This window comes from Microtus pennsylvanicus, chromosome 15 (assembly GCF_037038515.1).
Source record: "Microtus pennsylvanicus isolate mMicPen1 chromosome 15, mMicPen1.hap1, whole genome shotgun sequence".
NCBI classification, from domain to species: Eukaryota; Metazoa; Chordata; class Mammalia; order Rodentia; family Cricetidae; genus Microtus; species Microtus pennsylvanicus.
In genome coordinates this window covers 33684169-33700083 of record NC_134593.1, presented here as the reverse complement: position 1 = coordinate 33700083, position 15915 = coordinate 33684169, and the positions used below count along the sequence as shown (strand labels likewise).

Genomic DNA, 15915 nt, shown 5'->3' with positions numbered 1-15915 from the left:
CACCAGCTACATAGAAACCTGACTTCTCAATAGACCTTCCTCTGCTGCTCCGTTTACAAGCGTCGTCTAGCATTGTTAGTCTAGTCGTTGTTAGACTCTAAGAGAGTTGGGTTGGGTAGTCCATGAAAAGCTTACATTTGAGTATTAATACTGTTATAATTAGATTCGCTTCTCTCTTCGAGGAGAATTAAGTCGGTAAATATCTGTAACAGTTGCTTATGATCCTCACGTTGTACAGTTGTCATGTTATAACACTGATGCTCAGCTTAGTTATTCTCTGAGACATAGTAGCTTGGGGCTAATAGAACATTCAGAAGGAATTAATTTGAATATTTTAGTAAGTAAGTGAATGCGGAATTTACAATCTGATAATTTTCACTAATTGGAGTAAGGCAGTGCTATTTATTTTTAATTTATTTTTTAAGTATTGTCTTTTCAAAATAATCTTTAAAAAGCCCGAGGCCTTATTTAGCCTAAATATGCATGGAAATGTTCTAGAGAATGAGGCCATTCTAGAAATATTGCTTGTGCATTTTTAAAACCAAAACATCCCCAGACATGTAGACTATTATCTCCTTTTCCTCCTCCTCCTTCAGCTAATTAGACATAATTACCTGTGGGGTTTATTTTAATGATGATATTCATAACCTCTCTAAAATTTGGTTAGGTTCAGTGGCTCCTGGGGAATAGGACTTGCCCTGTTTTACCATATTGAGTGTACAGTGGTCACAGCCTGTCTGTCCCCTATGTAACAGATTTGCTTGGGAATTTTCTCCTTACTGTTTTATTGGGAGGCATAACTAGTAGGAATATAGACTATCATTAACATAGCCGACTTCAAAATCTGCACAGGCCGCTGTGCTTACACTTGTCCACAGGCTTTCTGTCTCTTAGGTGGAAAGTCAGGCGCCTTTGGGGTGCAGCATTGTTTTATGTAGGGTAAGTGGGTGCTATGTCTACCAGTATGTTTGAATACAGCCTGCAGGAGTTGGTTTTGCTCATAAGGCCATAGCGTTAGGGGTGTGTGCTGGGAGGAGTCACCTGGCTTTAGGGGACCAGCATTCTTCCATGCTAATTAACTAGGAGCGGTTGACACAGGGCAAGATATATATATAGTTTTCTGTAAGAATGGAGCAAGGCTGAGTTTGATCTCAGGACAGGGCATCCTGTGAGTGTGTCGCCTAAATGTGTAGGTTATCCTTTAGCTTCTCGTTTCCCACTCATGTTTTAAAATCATATTCATTACATCTTTGAAACTTGTGGGAATTGTTGAGTTCCCAGTGAGACAGATTTCCATAAACAGTGGAGCTCGCTTATAAGATTACAGAAGCTTAATTTGTAGTTCAGTAACACACGTCCTCCCGACAGATAGAAAAGAATCCCCCCAGATTCTTCCTCACAGCTCTGCCTCTACCTCTGACCTCAACCCTCCTGCACCAGGCCTGGTCTGGAGTACAGTGACCTGATGTGACGCCCGTCTCAGGCATGCCTGGGTTCCATGTGTGTGAGGGCTGTTGTAAACCAGACTGGAATGGGCCCATTGCGGATTCATAACTTAGTTAAGACATGGAAAGATCCAGTTCTCACAGGAAGGATTTGGTTTTGGACCCCTTGGCAGAATTGGCCATGGCCTAATTCTGATTTTACTTTCTTATCTATTGTTTCTGGTTCATTTGTGTTTCTGCAGATGTACTGGTGGAGGTTTGTTGTTCTTGCTTTGTTAATTTGTCTTCAACTCTAGAGGTGTGTGTGACTTTTGCGGATCAGGAGAAGGACAGCATCCTGAAGATGCTGTGACCTTAACCCCTCTCACCCTGCTTTTATGATGACAGGAGAGTGTAATGTGTCACCGAATCTGTGCACACCATTTTCATAGACTGTGGCCTCGTACTCTTGTACCAGAGGTGCAAATTGTGCCTCTGTGAAGAAGTGTCCTCTGTGCAGGCTTGTGACTGACGAGGATCACCCGAGGGGTTTGAGACAGAAGCAAAGCTAGAAAATAGAAATCTCTGACTGACATAGCCCTGGTCGAAAAGAGATCCTGGCTGTGGGGTTGAAGTAGTGAGCAAGGGATTGACTGATTCGTGAAGCATCATCTAGTCTGAAGGAAAGTGAAATGGGGATTTTGTAACAAGGCCTTGGTGACCTCTAAAGAGAAAGGATGTTTTGCAGGTTCATAAGTAACATGGGCTATTAATGACTAGACCTCATTAGGATAATTCTCAGTCTGCGTTTGGTTTTGGTTCTGTAATAGCCAGTGGAACCTACATGGAAATTGAGGGATATGTTAAAACATTCTGGGGTCCCAGCTGCAAAGCAGAAGGAGCCACAGTATTATGGGATGTTTACATCAGAGGGTACTGGAAATTTCATCTCTGCCTTATATCTGGCACTCTGGTAGGCACCAGAAAGGTGGAGAGAATAGTCCAGGGGTCCTCTCACCTAGAAACTCCCAGCTTTGTAGGAGGAGGAGGGTAATGGAACAAGTGAATTACAGGTACCACTGCCTGTGTAGGACCACAAAAAGGAAGGGGAAAATACCCATCCCTGGGTGTTGTTCAGAGCAGGAGAGGATCGTGGGAATGTCTCAAAGAGTAAAGATGAGGCTTGAGTTGAGCCATAACAGATGTGGAGGAGGCCAAGAAGACAATACCAGATTTTGCATATCAAGCAGAATGAGTCTTGGGGCTGGGAGACAGCATGGCCTACACCGAATCTCCCAAGTGGTGACTGCATGGCTTGAGCGTAGAATGCAAGAGAGAGCATTCAGAAAAAGTCAGGGGAAACTGATAGGTCTCCTCGCAAGGGCTGGGCCCTACTAATGTTTAAGTTGATGAACAACAGAATGGAAATTGCACTGGGATAGCTCTGAGGGGATGGATGTTGGGGGGACACTACAGAAGCCATCCAGAGAATTTCACATGCAAGAGTTGTTCTGAGAGAGAGCATAGTCAGACTGAAGGGGGGTTTAGAGTTGTAGGAGAAGAAAGCAAAGCCTGGCAACTTACTGGAACTGAAGGGAAAATGTGGTGGTGATGGGGATAATGAGTTTTTATAGGGTAAGAAGAGCCATGTCTTTATTTTATGTGGATGAGTTTGTATAGGGTAAGAAGAGCTGTGTCTATGTTTGATGTGTCATGAACTGGTTCTAATCAAGGATTAGTGGGGTACTGCCCTTCCAAAACAATGATGACAAAATCCTTTTACCCCCCATAGACTTGCTTACCAAATGTGTATGCAGTGGTTGGCCACAGCTTTCTGCCATGTGATAGGAAGTCCATTTGGAATAACTTGCACCATCAGCTGGTGTGCTCATGGTTCTCTGTGTAAAAACTTGGTATGATGGGAGGCCGTTTCCTCTCCTTCTGATCAGTGCCTCGTACTTCCTTCCTAAGGGCACCTGGCACCTGCCTGCCTGGGCTCACAAAGCCTCCTTTTCTCCAGCTGTGGACATTAGCTAGCATCGCCTTGCAAGTTTGTGGTGGGAATTGAATAAGATCTGAGCACCTTCGAAAAGAGAGTGACAGAAACGGCTAGTGAATGCTACTGACATCTCTTCTCCTTTCAAAGGACACAGGAAACCAAACTCCGTCTCTTCATTGTTGAGGCCCTCTGAGTGGGGAGCTGGAGACCAGTAGAAAAGTGGAATGTGGAGTTAGACAAGCATTTGCGTTCTTTGAGGAGAATTCACATGAAGGGGAGGGGGGCATTTTTTTATCCCTTTCTGACCACGCCCTCAACCCTCCTCTTGCTACAGGATGTCAGCTGCAACGAGATCACAGCCTTGCCCCAGCAGATAGGCCAGCTGAAGTCTCTGCGAGAACTGAACGTCCGGAGAAATTACCTTAAGGTTTTACCACCCGGTAAGAAAATAGGGCAAGAGGAAGAGCATGCAGGAGACATAAAAGAAAAAAACGTTTTTCTTTTATGATCTGTAGTGTGTCTTGTGTGCCTGTGCACTTTGGTTGCTATTATTAAGAATTTGAATCTCGCCGACAGATAGCAGAACAATGATGGTCAGGTTGTACAAATCAAGACTATAGGAACACAACCATTAACGGGATGGATGTTAGCTCTTTAGGACTGCTATGGAAAGGACCACAGAGAGGGCAGCTTAAATGACAGAACTGTGTCTGTTCATCGTCATAGAGGCTGGAAGGTGTTGGCCAGTTTGTTCCTTCCAAGGTCTTTCTCCATGGCTCGCAGATGGTCTTTTCCTTCCCGTCTCCTCAGAGCATCTCACTATTTGTGTCTCTGTCCTGGTCTCTTTTTCCTATTACACCAAAGGATTGAAGTCTGCTCTAATGGCCTCGGTGTCTCTTAAATTACCCCTTTAAAGGCTTTGTCACCAAATACCATTAAATTTTGACATATCGGGGTTAAGAGTTCTATGTCTGAATTTTGGGGTGAGGGACTTGGCCAGTCCATACCAGGGCAGAATTAATTTTTTTGGGGCTGGTGTGAACTGTTCTAGAACATGAAGCCAACAGTCTGGAGAGGACAAGCTGATTTCCTGAGATCACATTAGATTTTCCTTGAGGGCCCTCTGATGTCCAAATTGTTCTTTGAGAGTTTCATATAACATGTTTTGATTATGTTACTCCCCCTTCCCCAATCCTGACCAAACCCAGCCCTGCCTTCCTATCCAGCCAACTTTGTGTCTTTTTTTTTTTTTAAAACTCATCAAGACTAATTTTTACTCCCCAAGTATTCTTGGATGTGTGGCCTTCCATGGGAACATGGTCAATTCATCAGGGCCTACACTTTTTAGAGAAAATTGTCTCTCCCTCTTCTGGCAGCTAACAGTTGACAATAGCCCCAAGGCTAGGGGTAGGACTTCATGCCCACTTTCCATCTCCTTGCTGGGATTTGGTCCTACCTAGGTTTTGTGTGTGCTGTTGCAACTGCTGCAGATTCACATGCTAAGCTGCCCCTGCTGTATTTCAATATCATTTCCTGTCCTACCCACTATCTCTGGGTTTTACACTCTTCTCACCCTCCCTTCCTCAATGATCCCCAAGCCTAGGGAGGAGAAGGTAGAGCATTTATGTTCCATTTGGGGCCCAATCTCTTATCTTCATTTGGCGATTTGCCAGTCATTTACTACTTCTCAGATGAGGGTTTAGAGATGCGCTGATCTGTGGGTATAACAATAAGTTATTAGGAGCCAGTTTAATATAATGGCAATTTTTAGCAGAATAATAATAGTAGATTCTGTCCTGGGGTCTATTACCCATCTAGCCCTAGGTTCTTTGCCCTATCTTTAATGGTGCTGGATATGGGTCTCATCGTGTAGGGTGGACTTACATCCAATCAGAAAGTGGTTGGTTATTTGTATGATGTTTAGCCACCCTTGCACCAGTAAGCATGCCTTGCCAGGCTAGTCATCACTGTGACTCCCAGGGTTCAGAGTGTAATCCCAGGGTAAGAAGGAAGATTACTCTTTTTCTCTGATAGCACTTTTGAGTTCTGTGAATGCTGGCTACTAGGGATGATGCTTCCGGGTCAGTACCTGCTTGATTTTGCTGTGTTCTATAACTTAAGTACGTTGCCCCATCTTAGGTTCCAAGGTGACTCCATTTTAACTCCTGATATAAGTGCATATGATTACATTTAGGAAGCTTCTGCAGTAGCCAATTTCTGTGACTCTTTTGGAAGGCATCTCAGTGCCAATGTGCACACTTGGAGGCAGCTGCCGTCCAGTTCGGTTGGTGTTCATTAGTGTGGCATTTTGAAATCTGCCGTCCTGTTTTCACTTTCTTGTTCAAGACATGGAAAAACAGCTTCTGAAACAGTGCGGTGGAGCCCTGTAAAATGCATCATATGTGATGATAGAGGGCTCGGGGAGGGGTTCCCCTTGCTCATGCTGGCTTGCATTCGAAGAAGAATTATAAACTTCCTCTGTGTAGGTTCCGTTGCTTTCTCTGAGATGAGCTCATTGAAGAGATTTACTTTCTCCACTGGTTCCGGGGTGCGGTTTCATTTCTTTGAGTGTATAAAAAACATTTTCCCTAATAATAATAACTACAAACAATAACAACGATAACGACAAACAAAATTTTAATTCGCAGCACATCTGCACAGTACAGCCTTCCGGGCTTGTTATGAAGAAGCCCCTCTGCATTCGAGTGCCTGTGATAATCATTTTGGAAATGTCATAAATAATTGACTCCGTTTCCAGAAGGGAAAACCAGTTACGTCATTGTATGGCCACAGTGTGGCTCGGGGGAAGAGAACACACCTGCCGAGCCTCGGTTTCTGTTTCTCTTCCTGCGTCTCTCCCACCTTAAGGACATTCTTTTCCCTAAAAAAGATAAGAAATAAGTTGCCACTTGCTCTGCCTTCCATAATTATGTTTTCTCAGCTTTGATTGTTTTTTTAAAACACCCAAAGCTGAAATGTTAAGTTTACTGGAACATCCTTTTTAAAACAGAAAAAAATAATTCTGACTATCAAGTTTCTTTCTGCCTCTGTGTAGAGAACTCTGTGGACAAGAGTGTTGGTCCCTCCAGGCAGCCCATCCGTGGCCTTCCATATTTACCTCTGTTTGTTCTCCTGGGGATTCTTCCCTCGTGTGTTTTCAGTTTGAGGAGGGGGAAAAGAGAAGTTTGCAGCCCAGTCACCCTCACCAGTTTTGTGTATCTTACAATGAATAGAATGGGGAGGTCATGCTTCCATCTTTTAGGCCCTGATGGCAGGGGGACTAGAGGGTTATTCCTGGCCTCCCTTTGAATGGAGAGAGAAATGTTGAGTTCGTCCTCCTTTTCCACCTTCCGCTCCTTCCTCTTGTTTTCTTTCTCCCCCCTCCTCCTCCCAACCATCTTTCTTCTGCTTCTGCTCCATTCTTCCTCTTCTTTTCCTCCTGTTTCTTTTCTTCTTTTCTCTCTTCCTTTTCTTCCTCCTCCTGTTTGCCTCCGTCTTCCTGTTTTTCTGCTTCTCCATTTCCTCCTTTCCCCCTTGTCAACTTGCTTTCTTCCTTTACCTGTTCTGCCTCTTGACCTTTTTTGGATCAGCCTTGCAAGACTGTCATTACCTCCTATGCACGGCTGCTGTGGGAGCGTAGAGGTCTCATTCCCCTATGCTACTGCCCAGTGAAACCTATGGACCAGGCAGTGGTCGCCGGAAAAGCGTCCTTGGCTCTTCACCTGTGAGTTCTCCACTCCTCAGAACACTCCTCTGGTTATGCTCATAGTCTTCATTTTAATGGATAAACAATTGCTGGGAACACTTGCTACATAATAGCTCTTGTCTAAAAAGCCCCCTTTCTTCTAGCAAAGGAATCATAAAAGCCAGAACACAGAGTCCCATTAAATTTTAACACTGGTGTGAAAGCTTAGCTCTGAAGCAATCCTGCCCGGGAATTTCAATCCTTAGGTGATCCACAGACTGTACCATGAGGGATGTATACTGGCTAGTCAGTTTGTTCTTGGTCAACTTGACACAGGCTAGGGCATCTGGGAAGAGAATGTCAATTGAGAAAGTGCCTGCATCGGATTAGCTTGTAGGCAAGTCTGCAGGCATTTTCTTGATTGGGGGCTTCCAGCCCCCTTGGCAAGTGATGCTGGTTTCTAGAAGAAAGCAGGCTTAGCAAGCCTTGAGGAGCATGCCAGCACTCCTCCATGGCCTCTGCATCAGCTCCTGCCTCCAGGTCCCTGCCCTGCCCTCCCTTTGTGGTGGACTGTCAACTGTATGCTGAGATAAGCCCTTTCCTCACCGGGTTGTTTTGGGCCATGGTGTCCATTGCAGCAATAGAAACACTAAGATAGAATCCTACTTTCCCTTTCCTTTCAGTCCCATGCTTCCACCTCCACAACCTAGCTGCCCCCGCCACTCCTCCCCGTACCACATCCAGACAGCCCTAGGAGATGGTCTGAGACCCGTGCCGGCCGCCACTGGGGATGTGAGCTGCTCGGGGCATTGTGGACACACGGATTCCTTGGCATAGGTTTCGACATACAGTTCCCGAGTTTGTCCTATAGAGCCTCCACGGACTTCACTTTGAGGCCTGGGAGTTGGGTGTCCTTCGTCGTTCTAGAATTTTCTGTCCCGTCACTCCTTTCTGGAAGATGAAGTAATGCCCGGAGGTGTGAAAGGTGGAAAGCCCCTTACTTTCCCTGGGCCTTGAGTTCTGAGAAGACACAGCGCTCAGCCCCAGGGAGTGGTGTCGGGGGAGCCAAAGTCCTCTGCAGGGTTGTTTGAAAGCCTCAGCCGTGCAGTGGAGGAGGAGAAACTGCTGAGTCTTCCTTTAGGTGGGTGCCCTCTCCTTTGGGTCCTCTCCCTGTCTGGCTTCGGGCTGTCTTCCTCTTTAGGAGGCCGGAAGTATTTGAAACCACTATATTTTGGCCTCTGACAGCTCCCGTACCCGAAGCACAGGGCACTGTTCTGAAGTGACCCCACTGTAGTCTTGACCCAGCCAGCTCCGAGATCTGCCAGCGTCACCCTGGGTTCTGGCACTGCCCAGCCTCGCTTGGCTCTCTGGGAATCTGTTTGACTTCATTCCTAGCAGCTGCCAGTGTCGGTTGGAATACTTGAAATTACTGAGTGTTTGCTGTGCCACTGGGTGGGGACCTCAGTCTAAATGCAGCATCTTCTATGAGCTGCGCAGGGGCCAACTTCAAAGGCAACAAAACAAAGCCCAGCCAGATCGGAGTTATGGGGCCTTTCAGAAAATCCTAAATTAGGTAACACTAGGAAAATGAACAAAACACGACAACAACAACAACAACAACAACAACAACAACAACAACAACAAAATAGCCTCTGAGAAAATCAGGAGCATAGTGACCGAAACTTTTTCTGGCTTCGTGCCAACCAAGCGCCACTGAATAGATAAGGATTTTCTGTAATTAGCATGTCATTCCTCGTCAGCAAGTGCTTCAGGAAAACGGGTGACAGTTAGAACAATCGTGTTCTGTGTGACAGGGCTCCTGCAGTTCCTTTGCTGGAAGAGAAGTGGCTCCGTAGATACTATGAATGGCAAGTGTTCCCAGTGCAGCTTGTGGTGACTGAGCACCCAGGAAAAGATCCCTCCATTCAGGGAAATACTTTATATGTGCTTACCTTGTATAACAGCTGGCTTTTGGTTTTACTACACAGCATATCCCCCGATATGCAGAAGGTTAATTTTTGAGGGCGTAGCTGCTTGATCCTGCTGTTTTCTGAGATTTTCTTTTCTTTTCTTTTAATTCGTTTTCCTTTCTCTCTGTTTCAGAGCTAGTAGATCTCCCCTTGGTGAAGTTTGACTTTTCCTGCAACAAAGTTCTGGTGATCCCCATCTGCTTCAGAGAGATGAAGCAGTTGCAGGTGCTCCTGCTGGAGAACAACCCTCTGCAGTCCCCTCCGGCTCAGGTGAGGACCCGCCCAGAGCCTTGACCCAGTGGCCCCTGCTCTGGGACTCTCTGCACACCCAAGACTGCGCTAGGCATGATGGGTGCAGTGGGTATTCTCCTGCCATGAGTGAAGCTTTAATACATCTGGCTAAGTTAACCTTGGGATGCATCACATCTGTGTCACTGTTTTTGAACGCCCCAAGGTCAAAATTACAGGTTTGGTAATGTACCACTCAGTCATAGAATATTTGGACTACAAGGGGGTAATATGTTCCATATTTGAATGTTTGCTAGGAAAGTGGAATTTAAACATCTTAAAAATAAATAATCACTGATATTTTTGAGACAGGTATTAAATATAAAACTATAAGAAACACTCTAAAGTATGTATGTTTCTTCATACAAATAAGATTTTACAGTTTATTTTCTTTTTAAATAATGTAATGACTTATTAAATCAATTATTATCTTTGAAACTCTTAATTGTTCTCTATAGACTTGAAAATTAATGGTTTTTTTTTACCTTTTATGGTTGGACTATTACCAATATGGGCCCACTTTTATAAATTTTACACTATTGTCATTTAAATACATTTTTGTTAAAATTTAGTAGTTTTAAAAGGTTAGGAATTTCTTGAGCATGATTTTCTGTTCAAAGTAGAACTTGGAGGGAACAGGCCTGAGAATCCATGTGTGTTTTGTGGCTGTCATTAGGCGGTTGCTCACCAGGACATTCTGAAGATTAAATTGCACGGTTAGGGACTTGGAGCTTACATTTTGTTTTGTCACTGAGGAGTAAATACGTGTTACTGATGTCTTCCTAGATTTGCACAAAAGGCAAAGTGCACATATTTAAGTATCTGAGTATACAGGCGTGCCAGATAAAGACGACTGATCCCCTCTACCTCCACGCCATGGAGAGGCCTCATTTACACCAGCACGTAGAAGACAGGTGAGTTAATGCCTTCCTTCCTGAGAGAGCCTGCTTAGAAGGCGCATAGTCGCAGCTGCCCCGATAACTGGGAGCCAGAATACCTGTGTTTCATTTGTGTGATTCACACTTATGACTTAGAGCTTGGAAAAAGAATGGCGTTCAAAACGCTGATGCAGGAGAGACTCAAATCTACCTTCTCATCAATAATCAATTCTTCCCGAATATGTGTGTGGATGCTCATAAACAATATCTATTCTGGATCTTATGCTTCCAATTAACATAGCTATCTTAAACTATTATTGTAAAGCATTGCATTTTTTAAAGTTGGTGTTCTTAAGCTGGGCATGGTGGCATACACCCGTATTCCCGGTATTTAGGAGACCGAGCTAAGAGGATCGTGAATTTTAGGTCAGTCTGGGTCCGTACATAGGTGTATATATAGCAAGATCTTGTCCCGGCCCTGCTGTTCTTGATTTTAATGACTGTATCAAGCTGAAATGTATTAAGAGTTACTGATTTTCTGTATACCTGCACACTGTTAGTTGTATCTTAACACCGTTAAGACCCGCGGGCTTCAGTTTTTAAAATGCATGGATAATTTTTTTCCCATTTTTTTTCCTCTTTCTTGTGAAAGTGTGAGGATTCCTTCAAGCTTTCTTGGGCCATCTGTGCCGTAAGACAGGCCATGAGCATCCTGAGAGCAGAGTTGCCTCAGGGACACTAAGGAACAGCCTCTTCTAGAGACTTCTCCAGGGCAGGGACCTTTTGCTTTGCTCTTTGCTAAACAGGGTGACTTGAAATTTCATACCACCCTAATGGCATTTTCAAAATAATGCTATAACTATATATTGTTTATTTTATATTTATATTACCAGGTATAGTGAATCACAGGAAAGGTTTTCAAAATGATTGAAAATAGTGTTTTATTACCTACCAGATAAAAGCAATTATGTATCTTACTGTTTTTATATATGTACAATGAAATAAAATTAGTAACTATTTCAAAGCAATAAGTTGCCTCTCAGAGGAGGAAGTCCTGAGTACAGAGAATTATGATGTCCGTGGCAGCTGTGTATAGGTTCTCATTATGTCCTTTTCTTCATAGTTCTTAGGAGTAGACTGATTCATGTGTCACATAATCATAATTACAATAATGATGATAAATTTTCTACAGTGAAGTTATTATATTACTAATCGGTATATCTGGGTGGTCAGCTTTATGATTTTTAAATTTTTTTTTTCCTAACCGAATTCAATGATGATGACATCTCCCCAGTAAGAAGGATTCTGATTCGGGAGTTGGAAGTGACAATGGAGATAAGCGGTTATCTGCCACCGAGGTAAATCTGGTGACCCCGGTATTCTCCTTGGTTCTGGGTCCATCTGTCTGTGTCCACTAGCGTCTTCTTCTGGAAGAAGCCACGGGTGCGTTTGGATGATTTGCATTGACAGTTCAGTCACATGTGGGAGCACAGCTCGGAACCCCTAAGGTTATGTAAACAGTAGCTTCTGTCGCTCTGTCTCTGTCTACCTTATTATGTTAGAAATAACTCAAAAATACAGTCCCTGTCTTTTTCCCACTCCCACATTATTGGAATAGTCTTTACTGCTGAGTAAATATTATGAGAGGGCCAAGTCCTGTCCAAGCATGAAGCTCTTTTAGAAATACACCTGTCTTTAACAGTACTTCGGGAAGCGTAGTTATATGTATTCAGAAGAGTTAAGGCGTCAAGCATGCACTGTGTCTGAGTAGCTTATTCCCTGAAATGTTTTAAGTGAATGTGTGTGTTAGGGTGTGCATGTGCCACACCATGTGTGGGGGTTAGAAGGCAACGTGCAGGAGTCAGTTCTTTCCTTCCACCATGCGGGTTCCGGGGATTAAATTCACACACTCATCGGACTTGGCACCTCGCACCTTTACCTGCGGAGCCATCTCTCTGGTTCTTACCTGTAGTTTCTAGAACAGTATTTATAGTTCTGCCACTTCAGCTGTGTTCTGCTCAGAGAATTAAGTGTATTTGTAAGGTGAGTCAAATCAGTCTGCGTGACAGAGCTTCCTCTAGTGACATGGAGCACGCCATGCATGCCTTTTGTTTATTTTGTTTTTGAGACAGGGTTTCTCTGTGTCTCTTTGGTTGTCCTGGAACTCACTTTGTAGACCAGGCTGGCCCTGAACTCAGAGAGATCCACCTGCCCCTGCCTCCTGAGTGCAGGGATTAAAGGAGTGTACCACAACACCCAGCCATGTGTGGTCCATTAGGTCCCACAGGGTATCCTTGAGGTTGCAATAATTAGATCAGTTACTTCATCTAAAGGAATCACAGTTTTATTGAATGCAATTTCAGGAAGATTTTTTTTTCCAATTCTCTTCTGGTTTTGAGCTTTAACAAGCAGAAAAGTTTATTTTCCACAAAATGTGCTATAAAGCAGTGTATTTAAAAACAAAACAAAACAACCTAAAATTTGGTGCCGGGGCATGGATTGGGTAGTCTTGTAAAATGCTCGTTGTGTACCATGAGTTCAATCCTCAGTGCCCCTGGAAAAGCCAGCTCCAGAAATACAAGCCGGTCATCACACTGTGAGGAAGAGAGACAAGAGGAACCTGGAGCTCAGCAGCTCCGGCTAACCAGCCCAGCTAAATCCGTGGGATCCAGGCTCAGTGAGGAAGAATGTGGAGAGGGAGGGGGAGTTTCAGCATTAATCTATGGCCTCTACATGCTACACACACCACACACACACACACATTAAAAATAAAATAAATTAAAATTCCTCAGCATTTTTCTGATGAATTTCTTTTAAAGCATTTTGAAGAAGAGTTAGTAGGAAGTAAAAGGCAGCCACTAGCAGTGTAAGAAAACGCCCCACGTGAAGCCACATTGACAGTTGGCCGTGGTTCCCGGGTGCGGTGGGAACGCTGACTACATTGCTTTTCTATGTTACTGTCTATTTAACCCCTTAGATTTCACGAAAACTCCTAAGTCCTCTCAAATGGACCATTGTTGCAGAAACTAGCCACCCTGGACTTATTTTCCATTAAACTGAAACAATCTCTCCTTTATCTCTCTGCTAAGAGTAATTAAGTTCATTAATAAAACATCTCACAAAGAGCTTCATTATCCTTCTCCACTTATAAGTCGGATGCTAATCGCATTCTGAAGAGAGCCCAAGGAATTGCTTTCCCCCTTTAATTAAATGCATATCTTTGGACTTCTGCTAACTGTAAGGGTGGGAGGTGGGTGGAGGGAAAGGGGACTGTAGAAATAATTATAAATCAGTAGAATAAAATGAAGGAGTCTCTCCTTTGCCTGTCTCACTCCCATGCTAGCCTCTTGTCTAAGCATACCTCTAAAACGCTTGTTTTGTTTTTAAGGAATGGTAAGGTTTTGAATTATACTTGATGGTGTGCTATTTGTAAATGTTTTGGCCAGATCACTCCCCACTGAAATCTCATTGTCAGGGTCAGGGGTCACACCGGTACCTTTTCTCTGACGGTTGCTGTTGTCTGACTGACTTAACATTTGTTATGAAGGCAGTAGATGCATATTTTCCCCAAGTATAATTCAGCCAGAGCTTGTGGGGAATCTGTGAATATTTGTTTGCTGAGTGCTTGCCTTCTGCCTGTTTCTAAATCGGCTGTGCTTGTGTCCAAGAATGAAGAGAGCTGCAAACCTTGAGCAACAAGCCGCACACCTGTTTGTATGCTCTGGGGATGCCCTGCTCCCTGTGCCTTGGGATGCTTGTCACTTGTCACTAAATGGCAACACCAGAAATGGAGATGGGAAGATAAATGAGGATCTGTGTCTTAACTTGTGATACAAGAGTATGGCTTAGGGCCAATGTGATAGTTTGTGTCAAACATTCCCCTGTTACCTTGGGCATTGCATGGTCCTTGAGTGCCTATGGCTGTAAACTCAGAACGGGAGGAACCCTACAAGACTTTAGGTCGAAGCTTATATGTGGAGGTGTGTGTACAATGTTAACATTTTACATCTGCGCTCATCGCCAGCTCTCATTCATAAAGCAGAGCTCCCTAGCTTGATGAAAGTCTCACTCACATGTCCACCATCCCCCGTGAACAGCAGCTCTCCTGAGTTCAGACATCACCGTCAGGGTGTTTCTGAATTTGTATAGGTAGGTAGTTTGTCTCTGCTGTCTTTTACTCAGTGTGCTGTTTTAAGGCCAGGAGGCCACTTTCTTACAGAGTTCTCTTTGTCTGCACCCACAAGACTTCTCCTTTGAGTGACGTGATTCCCTTTTTATCTTTTTAGCCCTCCGATGAGGACACCGTTAGCCTCAATGTTCCCATGTCAAATATCATGGAGGAAGACCAGACCATCAAGGAGGATGCATGCCTTCGTCTGACCCCAGCTAAAGGTCTGACTGAGATGTGTGTAAAGAGCGCTTGCTTTGTAGGTTTGGCCACAGGGCTTCCAGCACCATGTACAGATGCGGAGACGATCAGTTTACTCTTTGTGTTATACATACTGTGAGCCAACTGACGTGCCCACAGGTGAATTTCATGTCAAGTCCCAAACTCTAGATAGCTCTTCTACAGGTGGAGAGACCAAGGCTCAGATAGTTTAAGTAACTTCCCAGTAATTTCTCAAGCCAGCTCTGCTCCTAACGGTCAATAATAGAGCCCTCATCCTGAAGATTATAGGAGAGTCTTTAGATTGATTTTTGAAAAGAAAATATTGATATGATACATAAGACTTAGGACAGCTCTACTTGCTATCATCAAATCTCCATATCTCAGTGACAGTCCAAATCGAGACTGGTGGTTGGCAGACAGCTGCCCTCCAAGGGTTGATTGGCAGGCCAATGCTCATTCCTCACCGTTAGCATGGATTCCCAGTGTCTTCACATCCATGTGTGTTAAGCTAGAGTGGTTGTGGGCTGGCCTAGAAGTGCCTATCTTTTATAAGACATGCTTTATTCCATGGGCATATCAATAGACTTGAGGTATGGGCTTGGGAATCTGTTGGACTGTAACCAAGTCAGTTGGTCTCATTCATCTCCTATAAAGACCATTAAATTAGATGGCCTCCAAAGGACTTTGTAACTCAAGAGCTTTGACTCTTAATCATCAAGTGATCACTAAACATTGTAGCTTGAGCGTCTCAATCCTCGTGAGAGCCACACTGTCATAGATAATGTGGCAGAATGTTGATGGCTCTTGTTTATTCAATGACTTTAAAAGAAAATATTGCAATTTACTATTCATGATTGAGGATGGAGAATGTTGTACACAAAGTGTAGAACTGTATCAGTGATAGATCAAATCCCAGGATGATCACTTTCTTTCACAGTTTGTTAGATTTATTCATTTTATTTTATGTGTATAAATGTTTTTCGTATGTGTATGTAAGCATACCATGGACGGGCCTGATATCTGCAGAGGTCAGATGGGGGCATTGGGTCCCCCGGGACTGGAGTTACAGTTGATTGTGGGTCACCATGTGAGTGCTGAGGGCTGGGAAGGGAACCTGAGCCTGGATCATCCCTAACAGCAACACACACTCTTACCTCCTGAGCCGCGTCTCCAGTCCCTGCCATGGTCTTCTTAAGGATCAGAAAGCTATTTTAAGGCCACCCAAACACTTTTCTTTTTTTTTTTTTTTCACTTCTTAGATTTAGGAAATTTGTATTTGTT

General features: G+C 43.9%; 1 protein-coding gene across 4 annotated transcripts in view; it reads left to right on the top strand.

Moving 5' to 3' along the window:
- The window catches only part of Lrch1 (leucine rich repeats and calponin homology domain containing 1), a 184990-nt gene that overhangs the window by 116074 nt on the left and 53001 nt on the right, over positions 1-15915 (top strand). For all 4 annotated transcript variants that reach the window (XM_075948993.1, XM_075948992.1, XM_075948996.1 and 1 more), the window contains exons 4-8: positions 3758-3863; positions 9212-9348; positions 10153-10280; positions 11539-11602; positions 14531-14636. In XM_075948993.1, the coding sequence (XP_075805108.1) occupies positions 3758-3863; positions 9212-9348; positions 10153-10280; positions 11539-11602; positions 14531-14636 (541 nt within the window). The remainder of the gene's footprint in view (positions 1-3757; positions 3864-9211; positions 9349-10152; positions 10281-11538; positions 11603-14530; positions 14637-15915) is intronic.